We start from the raw sequence: 23,004 nt of genomic DNA, 5'->3' as shown, positions 1-23,004 counted from the left end.
ACCAGAAGGTGAAGTTGACAATGTGCCTCAATTCCGTTTCACAATGTGCCACAATTCCGTTTCACATATACTCCGTATTCATCAGCGAATAGCATGAATTATTGGACAATCAATCGGTGAACTGTTCCAAATGGTGGCACGAAACTACTTTCTGTACACAATCAATCAGGATTGGGTAAACTTATCAGCAAACAGGCCGTTTGCAATAAGCAGTAGTACCTCTTGGTCACTAGGTGTGCCAGTGCTGGCTCGGTAGTCGGTACACATCAGCGGCGCCGACAAGCTCGTTAGTACATCGAGACCGAGGGATCAGTCGTCAGACTGAATCCGAGCCGTCCGTGGGCCTGAGCGTGTCTTCGACGTGCAGCGGCTTCTTGTAGAGCTGGAGCAGCAGCGAGGAGCAGACGACGCTGACCGACGAGGCCGCCATGGCGGCGCCGGCGAGCCAGGGGGGGAGCCGGATGCCAGTGAATGGGAACAGGACGCCGGCGGCGATGGGCATGCCCAGGACGTTGTAGCCCAGGGCCCACACGTAGTTCAGCCGGATCCTGGAGAGGGTCTTGCGAGAGAGATCGATGGCGGTGATCACATCCTCGAGGCTGCTCTTCATCAGGACGATGTCAGCGGCCTCAATGGCAACGTCTGTGCCAGCGCCAATCGCCATTCCCACGTCTGCCGCAGCCAGGGCTGGTGAGTCGTTTATCCCGTCGCCGACCATTGCCACCGTCAGCCCTTGCATCTATTATGAAACAAAACAATGTAAGCAGGACTACTACTAACGTACAATGCCAGAAGTAATCCCAGCACAAAAGGATAGGAGACTGTACCTGCAAGTCCTTGATCTTTTCGGCTTTTCCAACTGGATCAATCTCAGCAAACACCTGGTCGATCCCCACTTCCTTTGCTATGGATTTGGCTGTAGCCCAATTATCACCTGTCACCATGATACTGGATATGCCCATCGACTTAAGGTACGAGATGACACGGCCAGCCTCAGGCTTTAGAGGATCTGACACAGCAAGAGCCCCACAAATAATCTTGTCGATAGCAACAAGAACACAGGTCCTAGCAAGCTCTTCCATTTCAGACATGTATGCCTCCACCTCAGGGCTCAGCGGAACTTCGAATTCTTGCATGAGCCTTTTGTTACCAACCAAAACCAGCTTGCCTTCGACATTGGCACTGACCCCTGCCCCTGGATGTACCTCAAAGTCCCTCGATTCCATCATGTGATCACTGAGAGATCCATATTGTTCCCTGAGCTTCTTTGTGTGCTCAACAATAGCTTTTGATAAAGGATGCTCACTGCTTGCCTGAAAAAGATAGAAACGCATTAGTGGCAGGTCTAATATATCAGGAAACTCACTGTTCAGTATAAAATTTGTGTGGGAAGATATCTTGTATTCTTGTGGTTTAGAAACCAACCTCAGCACCAGCAGCCAAATCACAGAGTTCTAGAAGCGGTATCTTCGAGAAGACCTTTGTTTGAATGACAGAAGGTTTACCAACAGTCAGTGTTCCAGTTTTATCAAATATGATAGTTTTAATCTGCAAAAGAGATAGATAAAAGAAAAATGAGATATTAGTTCAGTATGCAAATTTCAACAGCAGAGTTCATTTGAAAAGGAAATAATTGTTATGAATAGCACTTGTATTCATCATGAGGGCTCTAGGCCCGAATATATACATATACATGTATTGAGAAATATACACAAAACCCCTTATACAATGGGGAAACTACAAGATACACATATACATCTAACACCCCCCTCAAACTCAAGGTGGATCAACGACACTGAGTTTGGAGAGATAGAACCTGTGCTGAACTCTGGTCTGTGCCTTCGTAAAGAAATCTGCCAACTGAAGCTCTGAAGGCACATACTGAAGAGTAATAACATCATCCTGTACATGTGCTCGTGTATATGAAGCATCAACACCAATGTGTTTAGTAAGCTCATGCTTCACCGGATCACGAGCAATGCTGATGGACACCTGTACTGTCAGACAAAAGAGAAGTCGGCCCAGAAACAGAAACACCAAAATCCTCAAGCAACCACCGCAGCCAAGTAACCTCTGCTGTCACAAGAGCCAAAACTCGCAACTCAGCCTCTGCACTCGAACGAGAAACTGCAACTTGCTTCTTAGTCTTCCAAGCAATGAGAGAACCACCAAGAAAAACACAGTAAGCAGAAAGAGATCGACGATCAGAGGAATCACTAGCCCAAGTAGCATCAGAATATGCCTGAAGCTGTAAGGAGCTGGAGCGCGGAAAGAACAAGCGACGAGATATGGTCCCACGAAGATAACGCAGAACACGAAGGAGATGACTATAGTGAAGCTGAGTGGGAGCAGACATAAACTGACTCAGGATATGTACAGCATATGAGATATCAGGACGAGTAACACCAAAATAGACAAGACTCCCAACAATATGACGATAACGAGTGGGATCTGCAAGAAGCTCCACATCAGTGGCACGAAGATGAACATTAAGTTCCATAGGAGTCTCTACAGTACGATGGTCAGTGAGAGAAGCATGATCAAGAAGATCCTGAATGTACTTTTCTTGAGATAGATAAAAACCCTGAGGTGTGGAAGAAACCTCGATCCCAAGAAAATAACGGAGAGGACCTAGATCAGACATAAGAAACTGCTCACTGAGACGTGCCTTCACAAAGGCAATAAACTGAGGGTCATCTCCTGTGATGATCATGTCATCAACATAAAGAAGGAGAAGAGTCCGACCACGAGAGGAAGTGTGAACAAAGAGCGCAAGATCATGAGTACTGGCAGAAAAGCCAGCAGCAGTGACCACTGAGGCAAAACGCTGAAACCAAGCACGAGGAGCTTGCTTGAGGCCATAAAGCGAGCGGCGAAGACGACAAACCATACCCTCAGAGACCGAATACTCAGGTGGTGGCTGCATATACACTTCCTCACGGAGTTCACCGTTAAGAAAGGCATTCTTCACATCAAGCTGAGATATAGACCACTCACGAACAGAAGCCACAGCAAGGAGAGTGCGAACCGTGGTCATATGAGCCACAGGTGCAAAAGTCTCATCATAGTCCCGACCATGCTCTTGCTGAAAACCACGCCCTACAAGACGAGCTTTGTAGCGCTCAAGAGAACCATCAGGGCGGGTCTTAACCTTGTAAACCCACTTACAAGTGATAGGACGGACATGTGCGGGAATAGAAAACAAGATCCCATGTGCCAGTGCGCTCAAGAGCAGCAATCTCCTCTGCCAATCTGCCATAGCGTGCTGCCATTCCTGATGATGAATGGCATCACAATAAGAAGTAGGCTCAGAAAGAACAATACCAGCAAATCCAAGCCTATCTGGAGGCCGAATCGACTGCCGATCACGAAGAGCATACCGTGTAGAACCCACAGCAGAAGCTGTCTCATCAGGAAGAGATAATACATCAGAAGAAGATGAATCATCAAGAGGAGAAGGTGCAACAGAGGTAGATGGCTCATCAGAAGGAGATGGTGCATCAGAAGATGGTTTCACAACCCGCCGAGTACGTGTGTAAACACGTGTGACAGGCGGTTTACTGTCATAAGCAGTGCCCACAGGAACCGGTGGAATATCCTCCGAAAAAGAAGGGACCACAGATGAAGGAGCCATAGAAGAAGGCTCCACAGGTGAAGGAACTATAGGAGACTCAACAGAAACCTCAGAGGAAGGCACTAGGTGTGGAGGGGCAATAGGAGTATCAGGAAATAGTAGGAAAGAGAGTGGCTCAATGACAGATGCATGAGAAGCATCAGGAGAAGGACGAGGATAAAAAGGACGAGACTCATCAAAAGTAACATCCCGTGAAACCCATATCCGACGGCCAACTGGATCCCAACAACGATAACCCTTATGCTCAGCACTATATCCCAAGAAAACACACTCAACAGATTGAGCGGTCAGCTTAGTGCGCTCACGAGGTGCAAAAAGCACATAGCACACACATCCAAAAAGGCAAAGACAAGAATAGTCAGTAAGCTTGCCACAAAGACGCTCATACGAAATCCCACCATGAAGAGAGGATGAGGGCTGAATATTAATCAGATAAGTGGCAGTGGAAATAGTTTCAGCCTAAAAATGGGGTGGAATAGAAGAAGCAATCATAAGAGCACGAGCAGTCTCAAGCAAATGACGATGCTTATGCTCAGCGACACCATTCTGAGCATGAGCACCAGGACAAGAGAATTGAGCAAGAGTGCCTTGCTCAGAAAGAAACTGACGAAGTGCTCCAGATAAATACTCCCCAGCAGAATCAGCACGAAAGACCCTAATAGGAGTATCAAACTGAGTACGGATCATGGTTGCAAAATTTTTATAGATAGACAAAACCTCACTACGATTTTTCATAAAGTAAACCCACGTGTGGCGAGAAAAATCATCTATAAAAATGATATAATATCTATGGCCTCCTTTCGAAACGAAGGGAGCCGGACCCCATACATCAGAATGAACAAGATCAAAAGGATGTTTCGACACCGAATCACTAGAATAGTAAGGAAGTTGTAGCTGTTTTTCTAGACGACAACCCTAACACTGTTCTAGAGATACATCACAAGAGACTGACCCTAAAAGACCACGACGAACAAGCGTAGACAGACGCGAGCCACAGAGATGTCCCAAGCGATGATGCCACTGAGCAAAAGATGATGTGGATGACGTAGATGCAGCAGACCCAACAAGACTGGCAGAGGCAGCGGAAGGAAGACGAAGCCAGTCAAGCTCCCAAAGACGCTGAGAATCACGCCGACGAGGGCCAGTACCAACCAGGAGACCCGTGCGGTCCTGAATACAACAAGAGTCAGAATCAAGGATCACACGACAACCATGATCAGTGAGCTGGCCAGCAGAGATAAGCTGCATGGTTAGTTTGGGAACATAAGAAACAACAGGGACATGAAAAGAGGGAGACGAAAGAGTTCCCTGCCCTGCAACAGAGAGAGACGATCCATCCGTAGTGTGAACAGTGATAGGAATAGATGGTGTACTAATGGAAGAAAGACTGATGCGATCAGGAGTCATATGAAAAGAAGCACCAAAATCTAGAATCCAAGGAAAATTACCTGAAGAAAACTGAGAAGCAGTAGCATCATCTGACTGTGCAGAGGAATGAGTAACAGAACCAGCAGCTCCCGGTGGCGCAGAGGCAGCAAGGCAACGAAGCAACATGAGCATCTCCTGTGTCTCAGAACCAGCAGAACTCCGTTGAGTGCCTCCAGTATCAGAACCACCAGCACTACCTGTACCCTGTGAAGCACGACCACTACCACCTCGGCGAGACTGATCTTTCTTCTTCTTGAAGCAAAATGCCTCCACATGAGTTTTCTTACCACAATAGTCAGTGAAGACGACCAACCCCCTCCCTCCCTCAGAAGAAGACGCTGCTGAAAGAGGCGCCTTAGGTGGAGGGGTGACAGCTGTAGATGAAGAAGACCGAGCAGCCAATACTGAAGAAGACGAAGACTGCAATAGACCAGCACTACGAAGACGGAGTTCCTCATTACGAACAGCAGCAAGAGCCTCCACCAGAGAGACACAGGGCACACGAGAAACCAACTGAGCTCGAAGCTGCTCAAACTCGTCACGAAGACGACTCAAAAAGTCATAAGTGCGCCTAGTCTCCAGAGCAACCTTCTGAGCCTTACACGAGTCACAAGTGCTGGGTGATAGTGGAGGACCAATAGAATCAAGCTGACGCCACACTGCAGACATCTGAGCATAGAAATCATCAACTGTAGAATCACCCTGGCGCAATAGATGTTCCTGACGTAGAGCAGCAATATAGGTAGACTGACCAGTGGGCTCATAACCCTCACGAAGAAAAGCCCACATCTGATGTGCATGCTCAAAGCCAACAATCTCTGCAGAAAACTGCTCCTCCATACTAGCAGCAAGAACAGCACCAGCACGAGCATCCTCATCCAACCATGCCCTGTATGTAGTAAACTGAGACACATAGGACTTCATACTAGCATCATACTCATCAACCAGCTTCGTCTTCACGGTGTCAGTAGCATTATCAGGAATAGTAGGCCGAGCAGGAACAATAGGAGCAAGTGGACAGGATATATCACCAGTAAGGAACTCCCAAAGACGAAGACCACGCATGTGCCAGCGTAGACGAGGAACCCAATCGCGATAGTTGGTGCCATTGAAAAGCACCGGACACCGCGTAATCTGCACACCACCGGATGGCGGAACGGAAGGAGTCGCCATCCCAAACAGCAACGGTCGTCAGCAAGAGCACAAATGAAAGCGGCGGTCGACGGCGAGAGCGCAAAATAAAGCGGTGGTGGCGGCGGCAGCAGGTTTTTTTTTGAGTACCCTACTGATAAATCCGAGACAAAATAAAGCGACAAAAAAAGTCGCAAGAAGCCACCGAATAAAACAGTAGTCCTCTTTTTTTTTCTTTCTTTTTTCTTTTTAGTTTTTACTTACACAGGAGCATTAGCCCTGGTAGCGCTCGATTGAGCCGGAAAAAACAGAGGACCGCGCCCGTCCCGGCGAGAGGACCCCGGCGGCTGCTGAGGGCAACGGATCCCGCCGAGGGCAGCAGCAGAAAGATGTCCCGACGACACCCAAGCGGCCTGGCAAGGCGGGGCGGAGCCCAGGGGCGGCGCTCCTGGCGGACATGCCGGATCCCGACGGCAGTGCGGGCTTCTGGGGGGCGGGCGGAGTCCAGGAGCGGCACCAGTCGGGCGGCGGCGGCACGACCACGGAGAGGCGGCAGCGGCGCGGCCACGGAGGGGCGGCGACGGTGCGGCCACGGAAGGGCGGCTGTTAGAGTATATTAGGGATATCTCTATATTAGGTAGATTAGGATTGTATCCGTATCCTACCAGATCTGTAGGAGAGGCTTCTTGCCCTCCAAGTCATGTACCCCTATATATTCAGCCTCAAGGCTCAGGCTAATACAATCATCCATTACACCAATTCTATCCCTTCTACATGGTATCACGAGATTAGGGTTTGAGATCCTAGGCTAATCTTCCGCTGCCCCTCTCGCACCCCGCCCTCCGCGCGCCGCCGGCCGTCCTCCACGGCGCACCTCCAAAGCGCCCCCTCGACGGCCTCCTAGCGCGCCCCCGGGGAGGTCGCCCATGACCTCCGCCGGGGGCAGCGCCCCTCTCCGCGGCGGATCAGTTTAATCCGCCGCCAGATCGCGTCAAGCAGCAGCAGATCCGGTCGTACCTCAACACCCGCCATGGAAATCGTCGACGACACCTCCGTTCCGCGCTGCCATGGTGGCAGCCGCGGGCTCATGCAGCACCTGCGTCCTACCCCGTGCTGCCGTGGTGGCAGCAGGGGCCTCGGCGTGGTGCGTTCACCTTGTCGTCGGCTGGTTACATGGCGACGCCCCTGCTCCGCCCCGCCTCCTTTGCCTAGCGGGGGGATCCGCGCCGCCCGACTAGCGGACTCCTCCGGGACGGCTCCGCCCCGCCTCCTCTGCCTTGCGGGATGGATCCGCGCCGCTCGACCGGCGGAATCCTCTGGGATGGCTCTTCGGTGCGGCTCCGCCCCGCCGACTCTGCCTCGTGTGGGCTCCTGTTGTTAACGGCCAGCCCAGGCGCCGCCCATCCCGACGCGATCCTCGCCGCCGCCGGCTAGGAGCTCCGTCCACGCCAGCCTTCGTCCGAGTGCTCCCTCGCCTCTGTTTTTCCTTTTCTCACTCGTGCTCTGCCTTTGGTCTTTGGCCATGGTGGGCTGCGGGCAGAGAGGAAAGAGAGGATAAGGGTTTCAGCTACGTGCACCCCAGAGGTACTACCAGAGAAGCTGCTTGCTGTATCAATTTTTCTTTTGCCCGATCAGAGATCGGGATTGCGTCGCCCACCGCCCGTCGACTTCGCGCCTCTACCTCGACGTCGGCATCGACTTCACCGGCCTCTTCTTCCTCTTCGACCCTGCGGCATGGCGAGATGGCCGGCACCCTAGGGGGCGCTCGTTTGCGCCGCCGCCTACATCGCCGCCTCGTCCGCACGTCGAGCTTCGCCGGCTCGTCGTCGCCTTCACCGATCGGGACGCCTTCACCGACTTCGCCCACCGTCGTCTCGCCTCACGCTACTCGGTCTGATCAGCCGATGTGCGTGATCCACCCAGCTCCCGTGACGTCCGTCCTCGTACTGCGCACCTCTTCCCCGAGTATGGAGGGCTGCCGCTGCTTCGCCTCTTCGGGCAGCCGCGGCGCCACCCATGGTCTCCTTCGCCGTTGCATCCTCAACGCCGCCGACTACGTCCACGACCTCATCGTTGACTTATCGCTGCGCGTCTCGCGCATGGTCTTCGTCAAGCTGTACGGGTTCTTCGCCATCTCCTTCGAGCACCGCCGCCGCGTCATCCGGATCACTCGGCCTTGTGCTAGAAAGTCTGGATTCCCCTCATCGTTTCGTCTAGCACAACCACGTCGCCAGCATCGTCATCTCGTCCCCGACTACTTCGTCTACTCCAGCAACAGCAGGCGTTGGCATCTTCTACCTCGCCTTCTTCTGCGCCTGCGACCGCCATGGAGGCCTTCTCTGCTGGTCCCCCCGGCGACGGCGTCTGGTTGTGCATCCTCCCTTGCACGTCCGGTATTGGCAACACCGGTGCGTGCCCATCGTCCTCGATGCGTTCTCGAGCCTGGCAAACTCTGGAATGTGTCGCCCGATGGCCTGACTGCATCGACTTCGGCATCGCTCCCTCTACGACTGCCTCGACGCGTCGCCATCTTCGTCTCCGGCGTCTTCTCCATTACGCCACCACCATGGCGCCTCCTCGTGCGCCCGCGGCTTCATGTGCGGCTCCATGTCTTCGGCAACCTCGACATAGCTACGTCGACCACGGCTACTCTACGTACGGCATCATCGACCATGGCTACTCGTCCTCACCTCGGCTACCTCGACATCGGCACAAAGGGCTATCATCTGCTTGAGCAACCTTGTGGTTTTCCACTCCAGCCACAGCATCTGCGGCGTACTGACCGTTGTGACTGCGGGGGGATGTCAGTTTATCGACTTCTCTCCAGTCTCACCGTCTGCGACGCTCCCGCTGTGACTGCGGGGGGATGTTAGAGTATATTAGGGATATCTCTATATTAGGTAGATTAGGATTGTATCCGTATCCTACCAGATCTGTAGGAGAGGCTTCTTGCCCTCCAAGTCATGTACCCCTATATATTCAGCCTCAAGGCTCAGGCTAATACAATCATCCATTACACCAATTCTATCCCTTCTACAGCGGCGGCAACAACAACAACAACATAGTCTTTTTTCCCAAGCAAGTTGGGGTAGACTAGAGATGAAACCCGAAAGAAATAAGTTCAAAGTTCAAGCACATTGATAGCTAGTCTCCAAGTGCTCCTATCCAAAGCTACCTCTTTAGAGATATTCCAATCCTTAAGGTCTCTCTTAACCGACTTATACCACGTCAATTTAGGTCTACCTCTACCCCACTTTACATTATCGACCCGCTCAAGAACCCCATTACGCACCGGCGTCTCAGGAGGCCTTCGTTGGACATGTCCAAACCATCTCAGCCGATGCTAGATAAGTTTCTCCTCAATTGGTGCCACCCCGACCCTATCCCGAATAACTTCGTTCCGGACTCTATCCCTCATTGTGTGCCCACAAAACCACCGCAACATCCGCATCTCTGCTACACTCAGTTGCGGGACATGTCGCTTTTTTGTAGGCCAACATTCAGCACCGTATAACATCGCCGGACGAATTGCTGTCCTATAGAATTTGACTTTTAGCTTTTGTGGCACCCTCTTGTCACAAAGAATGCCAGAAGCTTGCCGTCATTTCAACCAGCCAGCTGAAATTCTATGCCTAACATCTTCATCAATGTCGCCATCCTTTTGTAGCACCGATCCTAAATACCGAAAAATATCCTTCTGGACCACCACTTGCCCATCTAGACTAACGTCTCCCTCATATGCCTAGTCGCGCTGAAATCGCACATCATGTACTCGATCTTGGTCCTACTAAGTCTGAACCCTTTCGACTCTAACGTGCGTCTCCACGGCTCTAACTTCCTATTAACCCCTGCCCTGCTCTTGTCAACTAGCACCACATCATCAGCAAAGAGCATACACCAAGGGATCTCACCTTGTATATCCCTTGTGACCTCATCCATCACTAAAACAAATAAATAAGGGCTCAATGCTGACCCCTGTTGTAGGCCTATGTTAATAGAAAAGTCAGTGGTGTTGCCATCACATGTCCGGACAAACGTCGTCACATCCTTATACATATACTTAATGAGGGTAATGTACTTAGTTGGGACTTTGTGTTTCTCCAAGGCCCACCACATGATATTTCTCGGTACTTTGTCATATGCTTTCTCAAGGTCAATGAAGACCATGTACAAGTCCTTCTTCTGCTCCCTATATCTCTACATCAATTGTCGTATTAAGAAAATCACCTTCATGGTTGACCTTCCAGGCATGAACCCAAATTGGTTTTGGGTCACACTTGTCACTCTTCTTAGGCGATGCTCGATAACCCTCTCCCAAAGCTTCATCGTATGGCTCATCAGCTTAATCCCACAGTAGTTAGTACAACTTTGAACATCACCCTTGTTTTTTGAAGATAGGTACTAATATATTTCTCCTCCATTCTTCCGGCATCTTTTTTGACCGAAAAATGAGATTAAAAAGCTTAATTAACCATACTATTGCTCTATCTCCTAGGAATCTCCACACCTCAATGGGGATACCATCAGGGCCCATCGCTTTACCTCCCTTCATTCTCTTCAAAGCCTCCCCGATCTCTACCTCCTGAATTCTCCTCACAAAACGTCTGTTGGTATCGTCAAAAGAGTCATCTAACTCAAGGGTAGGGCTCTCACTCCCCCATTAAACAACTTGTCGAAGTACTCTCTCCATCTATCCATGATCTCCTCATCCTTCACTAGCAGTCGATCTGTCCCATCCTTAATACATTTGATTTGGTTGATGTCCCTTGTCTTCCGCTCGCGGATCCTAGCCATCCTATAAATGTTCTTATCCCCTTCTTTCGTGCCTAGCCGCTGATACAGGTCATCATACGCCTTACCTTTTGCTACACTCACAGCTCGCTTTGCAACCCTCTTCGCTAATTTATAGCCCTCGATGTTGGCTGCACTCTTGTCAAGGTGTAGGTGCTTGAAACACTCCTTCTTCTCCTTAATAGCCCTTTGCACCTCGTCGTTCCACCACCAGGTGTATTTTCCCTCCTGTTTGCCTCCCCTACTCACGCCAAACACCTCTGAGGCCACCTTCCGAACACATGTTGCCATCCTTAGCAACATATCATCTGCATCTTCTCCTTCTTCCCAAGGCCCCTCACCTAGCATCCTTTCCTTAAACGCTTGTGCCGCTTCCCCTCTAAGCTTCCACCACTTTGTTCTCGCAATCTTGGCACGTTTGTCCCGGTGGACACGTACCCGAAGACGAAAGTCCGCCACCACAAGCTTCCGTGGACACGTACACGGAAGGGCGGCGGCGCGGCCACGAAATTCACGGACGGGACGGCACAACCAAGAACAAAGGATCGATGGAGGCTTGCACAACGAAGCAGCCAACTAGGTGCACGCAAGTGCGACGTGCAGATGAGGGATTAGGGAGAGAGGAACCCTAACCCTAAATTTTGGCTCTGTATACCATGTTATGAATAGCACTTGTATTCATCATGAGGGCTCTAGGCCCGAATATATACATGTATATGTATTAGGAAATATACACAAAACCCCTTATACAATGGGGAAACTACAAGATACACATATACATCTAACAATAATGTGCCACTTTTACTACAGTCTTCTGGAGAAGAAACAATATCTTGCTTTACCTTATGAGCTTTCTCGAGCGCATTTCCGCCCTTAATGAGAACACCTTGAGAAGCACCTTTCCCAGTGGCAACCATAACAGCAGTTGGTGTAGCAAGCCCCAAAGCGCATGGGCATGCAACAACTAGTACGGAAATTCCAAACTGCAAAGCAAGCTCAAAACTATCCATGGCCTTTGGAATCCATTGCTTGGGGTAGAGGTGAAATTGTCCAGGTATGAACCAGCCAAGCCATGTAAGAAATGCAGCCACCACCACCTTAAAATGAGAAGGGACAATATGAGGCAAAAATAAGCTTATAAAGGAAGCCTCATAGCAGGCATACATCAGAACAACTGCATGTCCAGCTTCCCATAATTAATCCATCAGTTACTGCTGGAAACTGGTCAAATAATGAGCAGGAATGAACCATGAACTAATTGAACTGGTATTCCCAGATGCAAGCAGCCCTCATTAATCGAACAGGGAAAAAAAATTCTCCACCAGTTTAGAGAATAATGACCATGCAGTAGCCTCTACACAGTTTCCAGCTGAACTCTGCCCAAGTATAAAACACCTACTCATATTTATTATGTTCAAAACTTTAATGTGATAAGTTCACTGCGGTGATCCAAGTAAGGAACACAGTGCATGTAGGATGATCTGGCCATGTTCCAATTTCGCATGAGAAAAAATTGTTAAAACATAACAGGGAAGAAATTTGCTGGAGAAAGTAACAGGTAACTTACAGTTGGAACAAAAAACTTTGAAATTTTGTCAGCTAACTTCTGCACTGGAGCTCTTGCAAGTTGAGCAGCTTCAACCAACTGAACTATTTGCGACAAAGCTGTTTGTGACCCAACATGGGTGGCCTTAACAATTATGCAACCGTTATCATTTACAGTTCCCCCAATAACCTATTAAAAACAAATTAAAGCATCAGAGCAAATAGATTATGCACAAACCCCAAAAAAATACAATCATAACAAAAAAAAATATTTACCCTGTCTCCTGGTTTCTTTGCAATAGGCCTTGCTTCCCCAGTTATCATACTTTCATTGACGTGGCTTTGACCTTTGATGACAACACCATCAACAGGGACTTTTGTGCCAGGCACAATCTTGATGACATCATTTCTTTGAAGTAACTGAGTGCTGATCTCTGTTTCTGAAATGACATTTCCATCCTTGTCAAAAGAAAGAAGACAAGCTGTTTCTGGTGCAAGCTCTGTCAATTTAGACAATGCATCTGATGTCTTTCCCTTCGCCACCACCTCCAGATATTTTCCCAACGATATAAAAGATACCAACATAGCACTAGTTTCAAAGAAGTCCTCTCCTTCAAATGAGGCTGATGTTAGTGCTTTCAGAACAATATACACAGAATAGAAGTAGGCAGCATTGGTTCCCAAAGCAACCAGCACATCCATGTTTGAGTATCCTCGTTTCAGTGCATGATAGGCTCCAATGTAAAATCTGCAGGTAAAATCAATCATAGATAATTACAAGGTGTAATGCAGTTTAGGAATTGATAAAACAATCATAGTTGCTGGAGACTTGAGAGTGTACCTCCAACCAACAATAAACTGAACTGGGGAACATAGCAACCACCGTAATAGCATGCCTATTGTCATGTTGTTGCAGATCCTGTAAGACAACCAATCCCCGAAAGGAGAAATCATAGGAAGAACCATGGAGAACAGGAACACAGGAACCGTAAACAGGCAGCTCCAGAGAAATTGGTTCCTGTAATTCCTAATCTCGTGATTGCGCTCTGCTTCTCTTTGCTTTGGTGGTGAGTGCAAGGTAGCGTTAAAGCATTTAGGGGGCTTTGCAGCGTTCTGAATGCGCTCAATAAGTAATCTTGGACCAGTGATATCAGGATCATATGCAACTTTTATCGTCTGCTCTACTGTGTCCCATTCAACATGGTTCACCCCTTCAGCAGTTTCCAGTACCGACTGAATGAGCTTGGCATCTTCTGGAGAATTCACACCCTCCAGCTTTAGATGCACCTTGTTCACATCATCCCCAGAATTAATGAGATCAGCCCCAAATCCAGCATCTTCAACAGCCTCAATTATAAGATCACGACTAGTGACATTTGGATCATAGTGGACTTTAGCTTCCTCTAGAGCAAGACCCACCGCAGCTTTTTTAACTCCAGGTACCATTTGAAGTGCCCGTTCAACAGATTCAGAACAGCTTGTACAAGCCATTCCTTTTATGCGAAGCCTGCAAACGGCAATTTCTTGTTCTTGAAGTTCATCTACCTCAAAGTTGAGCTCCTCGATAGCCTCCTTTATGGTTCTTGCCTGGAAGAATAAGAATCACAACTGAGGAAATATTACAAATAACACCCTCATGCGCTACATATTTTGTCATTATTTCATGATTTATAATTTTAGGTTTGAGTGTGCACACATGGATCGGAAATTACTACAGAACAGATTGATAGGTGACAGATGCATGGTTCCTTATCAATCTTGTCAATTAATTTGTCGACACAATTTCAAACAATCTTCCTAGCATGTAAAACAAAAATACAGCAACATGTACAACGGGTCCTATGTTGTCACCAACAGACTGGCCCGCACAATTAAAAACATTTCATGTTACACTAAAGGGGTAAAAAAAGGGAGCAAAGATAGCAGCCATGATAATCTTACATCAGTTTCCTCCGGCCTGTACTGAACCACAGCCTGGCCCTGAAGCGGGGAGACCTGGATGCTCTCCACCCCTTTCAAGCCTGCCACGACGGTCTCTATCGACACGGCACAGGAAGCGCAGGAGATGCCACGGACACTGAACATGACCTTCCTCGTCTTCCTCTCCTTCCTTGGAGACACCCCGGCTGGAGAAGCTCCAGAAGACGCCGGGAGAAGCGGCTCCTTGAGGTGGCTCTCTCCATTCTGCTCCATGCCTGTCCCAGGATCACCAAAGATCAGTTGCAAGTAGGTGCAAGTTAGATGTCTGCACAAGCTAGATGTAACTGGATAAAATCACTGCTATTCACTAGCTCGGCAGCAGCATCTGCATTGCAACTAGAGCTTGATCCGCGAGCAGATTGCAGCCAACAGCACACCTCAATTATCTGGACAGTTAAAGGTCACGCTAAATTGCTAATTCAGGAACCATACTTTAACCGCTGAATCATCGTGCAATGATGCAACGACAGCATCAGAGACATCATTTATTAGGCCACAAGCCCTGAAAAAGACACACTCAACCACCACTGACTCACGGAACAACGTACGACACCACGACAGCGAGCGTTCCCTTCCCCCAATTAAAATTTTCAGACAGAAAGCAATAGAGGAACGCCGTTGCTCACGAGAAACCCGCGCACCAATCACCGATCAATCAGCCAACGAACGACTCCAAACGCCACGAAGAGGGACGGGGAAATACAGGGGGGGAGAAACACAAACCTGAAACCTCTGATCAATCAATCCAGCCGGGAACTGGGACGCGGCGGCGGAAGCGCGCGAGCCGGCGGAGACGGGCGCTCACCTCGGCCCCCGGCCTCGGCGACGAGCTCACGCGCCCCGCCTCCACTGAGCGCGCGGCGGTGGCGGTGGCGGTGGCGGTGGCGGTGGCGGCGCCCGCGCGGGCTGCGGGGGGGTTTTGAGGCGGACGAGGAGGAGAGGCAGGTGCCTCGTGCGGCGGCGTAGTAGAGTAAGAGGACGACGCGGAGGGGAGGGGCGGCGTGAAGCGGGCCGCCTCGAGGTGGTGCGGCGCGGGGCGGGGGGTGGAGACGGCGAGGACGCGTTGCGGCGGGTTTGTTTATATTTCGTGGGGAATTCGGGGCGAATTTGAAGGAGAATGCGACGGATTTTGTCGGATGCCTTTTGAAAATTCGGACGAGTTTGATTTGAGTTTGGATTCCCTCGCCCTTCCCTCCCCCTAGTGCGGCGCTCGCTTTCTCCGCTCGAATTTTTTGGACACCTCTTTTCCGTCTCCACGGTTCTAGAGAATTCCGATCTCCACGCGTGATCCAAACGTGCGCAACCAAATGAGCCGCAAATTTCACCTAAATTTATTCAATTCTCCTACACATGGATCATCGGATTGGGACGCCGTGGATTTAATAGTCATATCCGGGTTTAAAATTCAAACCTGTTTGGAGACAGCTTTGACTTTTGGACCATCCGCGCGTCGTGATGTTTCCAAATGTGTGCAACCAAATGAGCCGCAAATTTCACCTAAATTTATTCAATTCTCCTACACATGAATCATCGGATTGGGACGTCGTGGATTTAATAGCCATAGCCAGGTTTAAAATTCAAACTTGTCTGCAGACAGTTTGGACTTTTGAACCCTACGCGCGTCGCGGTGTCTCCAAATGTGCGCAACTAAGGGCCTGTTTGGATACGATTATAAGCTGCTTTTCCGGCGAGAGAACGCGAGAAGCGAAAAAATCCCGCCAAACGCCTTGCGATACGGTCAATTATCTACGTCGCGGCTTCAGTTGGCGGGCAGAGTTTGTACTGAAAATCAAGAATCGGAAATCGCAGCCACAATCTCGATTCTCTGCATCGCCGCGAGGCCTAGTCGCGGGTTCCTCGTGAGCGAAGACAAACAGGCCCTAAATGAGCCGCAAAAATCACCTAAATTTATTCAATTCTCGTAGACATGAATCATCTAATTGGGACGTCGTGGATTGAATAGCCATAGCCGGTTTTTCAATTCAAACTTGTTTGGGGCCAGTTTTGACTTTCGAACCATCTGCACGTGTCACGTACTGCAGGCCAAGCACTTTGTGATTCCTTACCCGCGCCCCCCCCCCCCCCCACCCAAAAAAACACTGCGATTAAGAACTGTTGACTGTGACTTTGATGCCGACATCTAACGAAATGTATTGTACTGTGGCCCTTCTCAAAAAATTCCCTAAGTAGCTGTCACATCGAATGTTTTAAACACATGCATGGAGTATTAAATATAGTAAAAAAATAACTAATTACACAGTCTAACTGATTAGCACGAGATGAATCTTTTAAGCCTAATTATCCATTATTAGATATTATTCATCAAATAATAACGAAATGTGCTATAGTATGAAAACCCAAACATTTTCGCAGCCTATGTTCTCCGGTAGGTTGAAGCTGACTTTACGCTAAACAGGCTGCACATCTACCCTACATTTTAAAGGTACATATCCTAGGAGTAAGAGAAGGCAATGAGAGAGTTTTTGCTCGCTGTTGTTGGTATCCACGTAGTACACAAAATCTGTGCCTGAATCGCTGAAAGAAACAATGCGAGTTGTGCATATCAGCTTCAAGAAAGTGGAGTGAAATGCATGGCTATCTTTTCAGAAATGCAGCGGAGACACGTAAACTCTCAAACATATACGCCTACTTTATCTTACGTCTATTGTCACCTCCAAAAAAATGCTTGACCTGACGTAGATAAACAAACGGAGAGGGTAGTGTAATCCGGACACGCTCTGGGCCTCTGGTGAGCAAACCAGCCAGTTCAGCACGAGAGAAGACCATCATGCCGGCACTGCAGCCGTGGACCAGGTCCACGGACTAGCCGGGTCGCGGCATGCCAGTACAGTACACAGTAGCCTTTGCCCTTTGGAGCCGCACCCGCCTCCTACGGTCCTACCTCCACTCCACTCCACGAGCTGACGTCGACGATACCAACGTCCAGTCCCCCTGCGGTTACGCAGAGAGGCTCGTCCGCGTGGGGTGGACTGTGGAGTGGGGCGGCCGGGGCCCCGGTGGGCCCGGCCTGCTTTGCTCGTGACGCGAACAGCTCGAGTTGAGCGCGGAAAAGGGAGGCTGCTGGTGCGGTGCGGCGTGGCCACTGGCCAGTACTTGCCAGTCTATTCTCTGGCGTTCTGGCCCTGCCGCTCCTCTGTCCACGACTTGACGTGCGGGCTAGCCCCGCCCCCAAAGCGGCTCGCCGGCCGGCGCCGTCGGCGGCGAGGCGGACGCGCCGTCGCCGAGCCGCTCCGGTCTGTTCCGAGACTGCTGGAGCGCTGGTGCTGGTACCTACCGGCGGCCTCCACCGTGGGGTGCCTGGAGCGAGGACGGAGCGGGTCGAGCGACTCCGGGATGGGAAATGGGATGCGGAGATGACATGAGAACGGGATGGAACTAGGGTTCACCAAACCGGTGGGAACCGGTCCGGTTTGACCGGTTGCCGGTCCGGCCCGGTTCTGGTTTGGGCCGGTACCAAACCGGCCCAAATTCAAAATTTAAATTTGAATTTAAAAAAATGAAAAATTCTCAAAAAAATCCTAAAAATACTTCAAGGTGCGATGAATCTAATGATGTCAAATTTTCTCAAAAATTTGTTCATTTAGTATAGTTTGCGGGGATTTGAAGTTAAACAAAAAAACGTGCATATAAAAGTATACAAATACAATGTAAAAGTAGTACAAAAGAGGATTGGAGGGTTCATTTAGGCTAAAATATATTATACAAACATTTATTTAGTATACTTTGCGGGCATTTGAATTTAAATAAAAAATAAAAAAAATTGAATTTGGCCGGTTACCAGTCAAACCGGCCGGTAAGCCAGTCCGAACCGATTGCACGGCGGCTTTTGAATTCAAATTTAAATTTGACCGGTTCCGATCGGTTTCCGGCCAAACCGGATCGGTATACCGGAACCGGACTCCGCCGGTTTGGCCGGACCGGTCGGTAAGTTAAACTCTGGATGGAACGACACGAACGGCCGGCCGGACGTGCCTACCAGGCTACCCGCTCGCCGCCTGCGCCGTCGTTGCGGCGTGGCGCGTGCGGTGGCGACCATGGGGGCGGTGGGCGCGAGCGGGCCAGGCGAAAGGCCAGCAGCTGCAGCTCCACTCCACTCCAAATCTCCAATGACCCGACGAGGAAGGGACGGGTGGTTGGGCAGTCTCTCGATCGGCATCTCTTGCTTTTGTCGCTTGCACGCGCACGTCGAGCCTGCAGGGGCGCCGGCGCCGCGGCCAAAAGTAGCTCGCGTCCCGACCAGGGTTCACCTAACCGGTGGGAACCGGTCCGGTTTGACCGGTCAAACCGGACCGGACCGGTTTCGGTTTCAGCCGGTACCCAACTGGCCAAAATTCAAAATTTAAATTTAAATTCAAAAAATGAAAAGTTCCCAAAAAATTCTTAAAAATACTTCGGTGCGATGAATCTAATGGTATCAAATTTTCTCAAAAATTCGTTCATTTATTATAGTTTGCGGAGATTTAAAGTTAAATATAAAAAAAGAAAAAAATAGGCCGGCCCATTAAGGCCCACCGGTCAAACCGGCCGGTAAACCGGTCAAACCGGCTGATAAACCAATTGCACGGGACCTTTTGAATTTGGATTTGAATTCAAACCGATCAAACCGGCCGGTAAACCGGTCGGAACCGGTTGCACGGGAGCTTTTGAATTTATTTGAATTTGGATTTGAATTCAATCGGTTTTCACCGGTTACCGGTCAAACCGGTCCGGTAAACCGCTACCGGAGGGCGGCGGTTTCACCGGACCGGTCGGGAAAAAAAACCCTGGTCCCGACGCGCGCCCGCCACCGCGAGGACTACGGGAGGCGCGTGGCGCGCCCGCGACGGGCACGCTGCTGCTGCGCCGGGTTGGAGGCGAGCGGAGTCCAACCGCGGAGGTGGTGTTGCCGGATGTCACAGGGCTGATTGGGATTGGCCATCGCTGCGGCCATCCGTTGTGATGCTGCGCGGAAGGGATTTCGAGCGCCGTGCCCGTGGTTTTGTTCGTGCAAACTTTCTCCGAATGGACGGTTTTGCAATAAGGTTTGTCTGTTCGTGCAAGTTTTTGCACGGTTTTATAAGTTAGCCACAACATCTTGTGATTGACTACTAGTACATTTGAAGTATAATCCACATGCACGTACACGGAAAATTCAAGAAGTCTCCATCAGGAAAAGTTGGGGCCCAATTTTATGTCTTCTCAAGGAAAAAGTTGTCCGCTTTGGCGATCACAAGAAACAGCATCAAAACCGATCATTGTCCCCGGACAACATCCAAGCACTAGGGACGACGCAATTCCTCGTCACATATCCACTATACATTATTGCTTCCTTTCGCCTTTTAAAGAGAAAAAAAACGAAAAAGATCGCGGGACACGGGCGACTTCAGCAAAGCTGTTTCTGCGCAAAGGTACTTCAAACAGAAACAGGTGGCAAGTCCAATTATACGCAACATTCATTTTTTTATGGTTAACACACCTGCAATTCAAATTCCATTAGCACCAGCGATGTGTAGTTGCAATATCAATGTTGAACTAAAAGGTTTGCTAAGTATGAATATGTTGAAATACACCTAATTTCCAGCCAAATTTGGAGTGATTTTCATGGAATATGAATATGCTGAAAAGATCTGAGATTCAAATCTCGCATATAATTTAAATAATTATTGTCTTAACACATGTGCTCGTATGTTTTTAATTTATCCTAGAATTACACGAACGTTGTTTTGTTTTAATAGTAGTCGACGTTCCTGTCGACGATGATGTGCCGCTCGTTGCTAGAGAAGCGCTCGTGGAGACTTCATAATCTCAAGAGCTCGAAGGTGCTCAGAATAATAGGTTGTTCATATACATGTTCTATGTGAGCATCTGCATTTGTATTGTGTTTATATAAAAATATAATTATGATGAATTAAACTCTATTGGTCTTTTCGAATTATATAACATCACTTATATAAAAAAAATAGACGGAGTATAACACACGACGACATTTTCCCAAAACAAAGGGTTTCACTACTTGGATTGCATGTTCCTCTTCTCTCGGATCCGGTGCGAATATGCCACCGATGTGGTCTCGCATATCATCATAGCTTTAGGCTTCAAAAGACGTGTAAAGAAAATTAATATTCCTTGGTCTTTTCTCGCCGTAACGTAACCACCACGGTGAATTTTTGTGTTGTTTGACTTTTTAAACCTTGACAATTGCGGTGTTTACTATTTATTACTTTGATCCACCGTAAGGTTAAGCATTTTTGCAGCTTCATCGCCAGAGCACTCAGACAATGACCATGTCTGGATCTATGGGTTAGTGTTAGTTTGGGCTATTCGGGGCTCAAATCGCCCTAAGAGCAACTCCAAGAGTTTGCTAAAAAATATTTCCCCAAAACAATGTATTGGGGGCTATTTCAAAAGTTTCTCTTCCTAAAAAATATATCAATCCATAGCATAACGCTAATAACTATCTCCTAATATTTTAAAACAGATCACGTCATCATAATTGGGCCCATTAGTTGGGCTACATCCAAGAGTTTTTAGTCTGTAGCACACCGCGAAAGTGTGATTTTGTCCAGCGCACATCGTCAACATCGATTTAGTATCCAGCACACCATAAAAAAGTGTTTTGGTCTGCTACACACCACACTAAATAAACTGAACATTTTTTAGCTCAAAAAAAATAAAAAAAACCATTTTACCCTTAGGCCCACCTGTCATCTTTTTCCTAACACTCATTTGCTTCATCGTCTGTTCCCCTCCAACATTTGCTGCCGCTCCGCTTCTGCCGGAGTCTACTGCCACCCTCACCTCTCGTATCCACGCGCGGTGCGCGCGGAACACCTTCTCCTGTAGCGGCGCCGCCGGAGCCCGTGGGCCCTCATGCAACATGGGCACAGCTCCTTGCATGTCGTCGCCGTTCAGGATGAGGAGCAGGCGCCCGGGCCGGCGCCTCGTCCCTGGCCGCCGCGTGCCGCAGCAGCACCGCCGCGTTGCCGGACTCTAGCACCTTCCTACCTCCGCACAAGAATTTGCAAGCCCCAAAGAAATGACAGCACATCACGATACCGTCAACTACACCACATCCTGGGAACTAGAGCTGGAGGGAAAATCGCGGGCTCTCCACGTTCATCCTTGGAACTAGAGCTGTAGGGGAAACCGCGTGCCACGACGGGCGGGGTTCCGCGCGGATGCGAGCGTGACGGGCGGCGAGGCCCCGGGCTATGCGCGACGGGCGGCGCGGTCGCGGGCTCCTCCACGGGCGGCGAGAATGGATAAGGCCCCGGCGATGCGCGGCCACAGCACGCCCCGCGCGGTCTGCAGCGATGCCACGACGGCGGGGAGGTCGAACGCGGCGCAGAGGCCCTCGCGGCCCCACCATGGGAACCCGGGGCCCGAGGGCACGCCGAGGCTTGGACGGCGCGGAGGTCCGGCGGGAACGCGAAGCTAAACTCGGCCGCGCGGGCGAGCTTCGCGTCGGAGAGGCCCGGAGGACGGCCACCCCTGCGGAGCGGAGGTGGGCGAGCACTCCTGCCGCCACGGCGTGAAAGGAGTGCCACAAGCTCTGGCACCATTAGAGCAGGACCTTGGGGAAGAAAGGAAGAAGCGCATAAATGCCATTTCACAAATCTCTCCCACTCAACCAAATTGAAAATGTTTTTTTAATTGGTTCAATGTGCTACAGACCAAATGCTGATTTTATAGTGTGTGAGAGACAAATTCAATTTTAAGAGTGTGCGAGAGACAAAATCACACTTTCGGAATGTGCTGCAGACTAAAAACCCTACATCCAACTACCCTCACGCACCAGGCACCACCACCACCTCCCCCTTGCGGTCTCCAGCGCCGCCGCCAAGAACTTCTACACGGATGAGCAGCAGGTTAGGCGGTAGCCTTTGATAGGTGGAGCAGCAATGGTCTGGGAGCCCATTAGGAAGGGATGGTCGGACATGGGAGCTCCAACTTCAGTTTTGCTGCGCTGGTCGGACAGAGCAGTTGGGCGGGGGTGGCTGCATGTACCGCTCGCGCAGGCGGCATCCCTCGCCGCGACGGTATCTTTCCATGAACTCGCACGTGGCAAAATAAAAAAGGTCACAGGAACGGATACTCGTGCGCGACAAAGAAGGGTTGCGGGCCGATTGGGGGTGCAGCGGAGAAGCGAAAATATGTACGGCGAGACCAGGGGCGAAGCTAGAGAGCAGCAGAGGGGTGTGGCACTTCATAGCATATGTATGACATTCAAACAAACATGATAAAAATTTGAAGGTGATAAGAGATTGTAATTTTTTTCTGGGTGCGGCCGCACCCACAGTCCACAACGTGGCTCCGCCCGAGACCGACGGGATTCGCAACGCGGAAAGATTGGGGAAGCTTTGAGAGAGTTGTTGGACTTCTATTTTTTATTTTTCTCCCTTAAAAATGTATTAGGGGTGGGATACATGTTCTTTTGGAGTTGCTCTAAAGTATCCAAATATGAGGGTTAGATTGGGGTTATTTGCATCTAACCC

At 49.7% G+C, this 23,004-nt stretch overlaps 1 protein-coding gene across 2 annotated transcripts; it reads right to left on the bottom strand.

Moving 5' to 3' along the window:
- Positions 1 to 9: 9 nt before the first annotated feature.
- LOC120649051 (copper-transporting ATPase HMA4-like) lies at positions 10 to 15,677 on the bottom strand. Of its 2 annotated transcripts, none has more exons than XM_039925729.1 (9): positions 15,233 to 15,677; positions 14,471 to 14,724; positions 13,371 to 14,116; positions 12,806 to 13,277; positions 12,552 to 12,719; positions 11,827 to 12,081; positions 1,426 to 1,548; positions 828 to 1,313; positions 10 to 739 (listed from the first exon to the last, which is right to left on the bottom strand). In XM_039925729.1, exons 2-9 carry the CDS (start codon positions 14,720 to 14,722, stop codon positions 317 to 319), a joined length of 2,925 nt encoding a protein of 974 aa, XP_039781663.1. In that variant the 5' UTR covers positions 14,723 to 14,724; positions 15,233 to 15,677; the 3' UTR covers positions 10 to 316. The 2 variants fall into 2 exon arrangements, with proteins under 2 accessions (XP_039781663.1, XP_039781671.1); XM_039925737.1 differs by lacking the exon at positions 15,233 to 15,677 and adding an exon at positions 14,818 to 14,961 and having other exon boundaries at positions 32 to 739.
- Between the last annotated feature and the right edge of the window lie 7,327 nt (positions 15,678 to 23,004).

This window comes from Panicum virgatum, chromosome 1K (assembly GCF_016808335.1).
Source record: "Panicum virgatum strain AP13 chromosome 1K, P.virgatum_v5, whole genome shotgun sequence".
NCBI classification, from domain to species: Eukaryota; Viridiplantae; Streptophyta; class Magnoliopsida; order Poales; family Poaceae; genus Panicum; species Panicum virgatum.
This window is presented reverse-complemented; position numbering and strand designations above follow the sequence as displayed.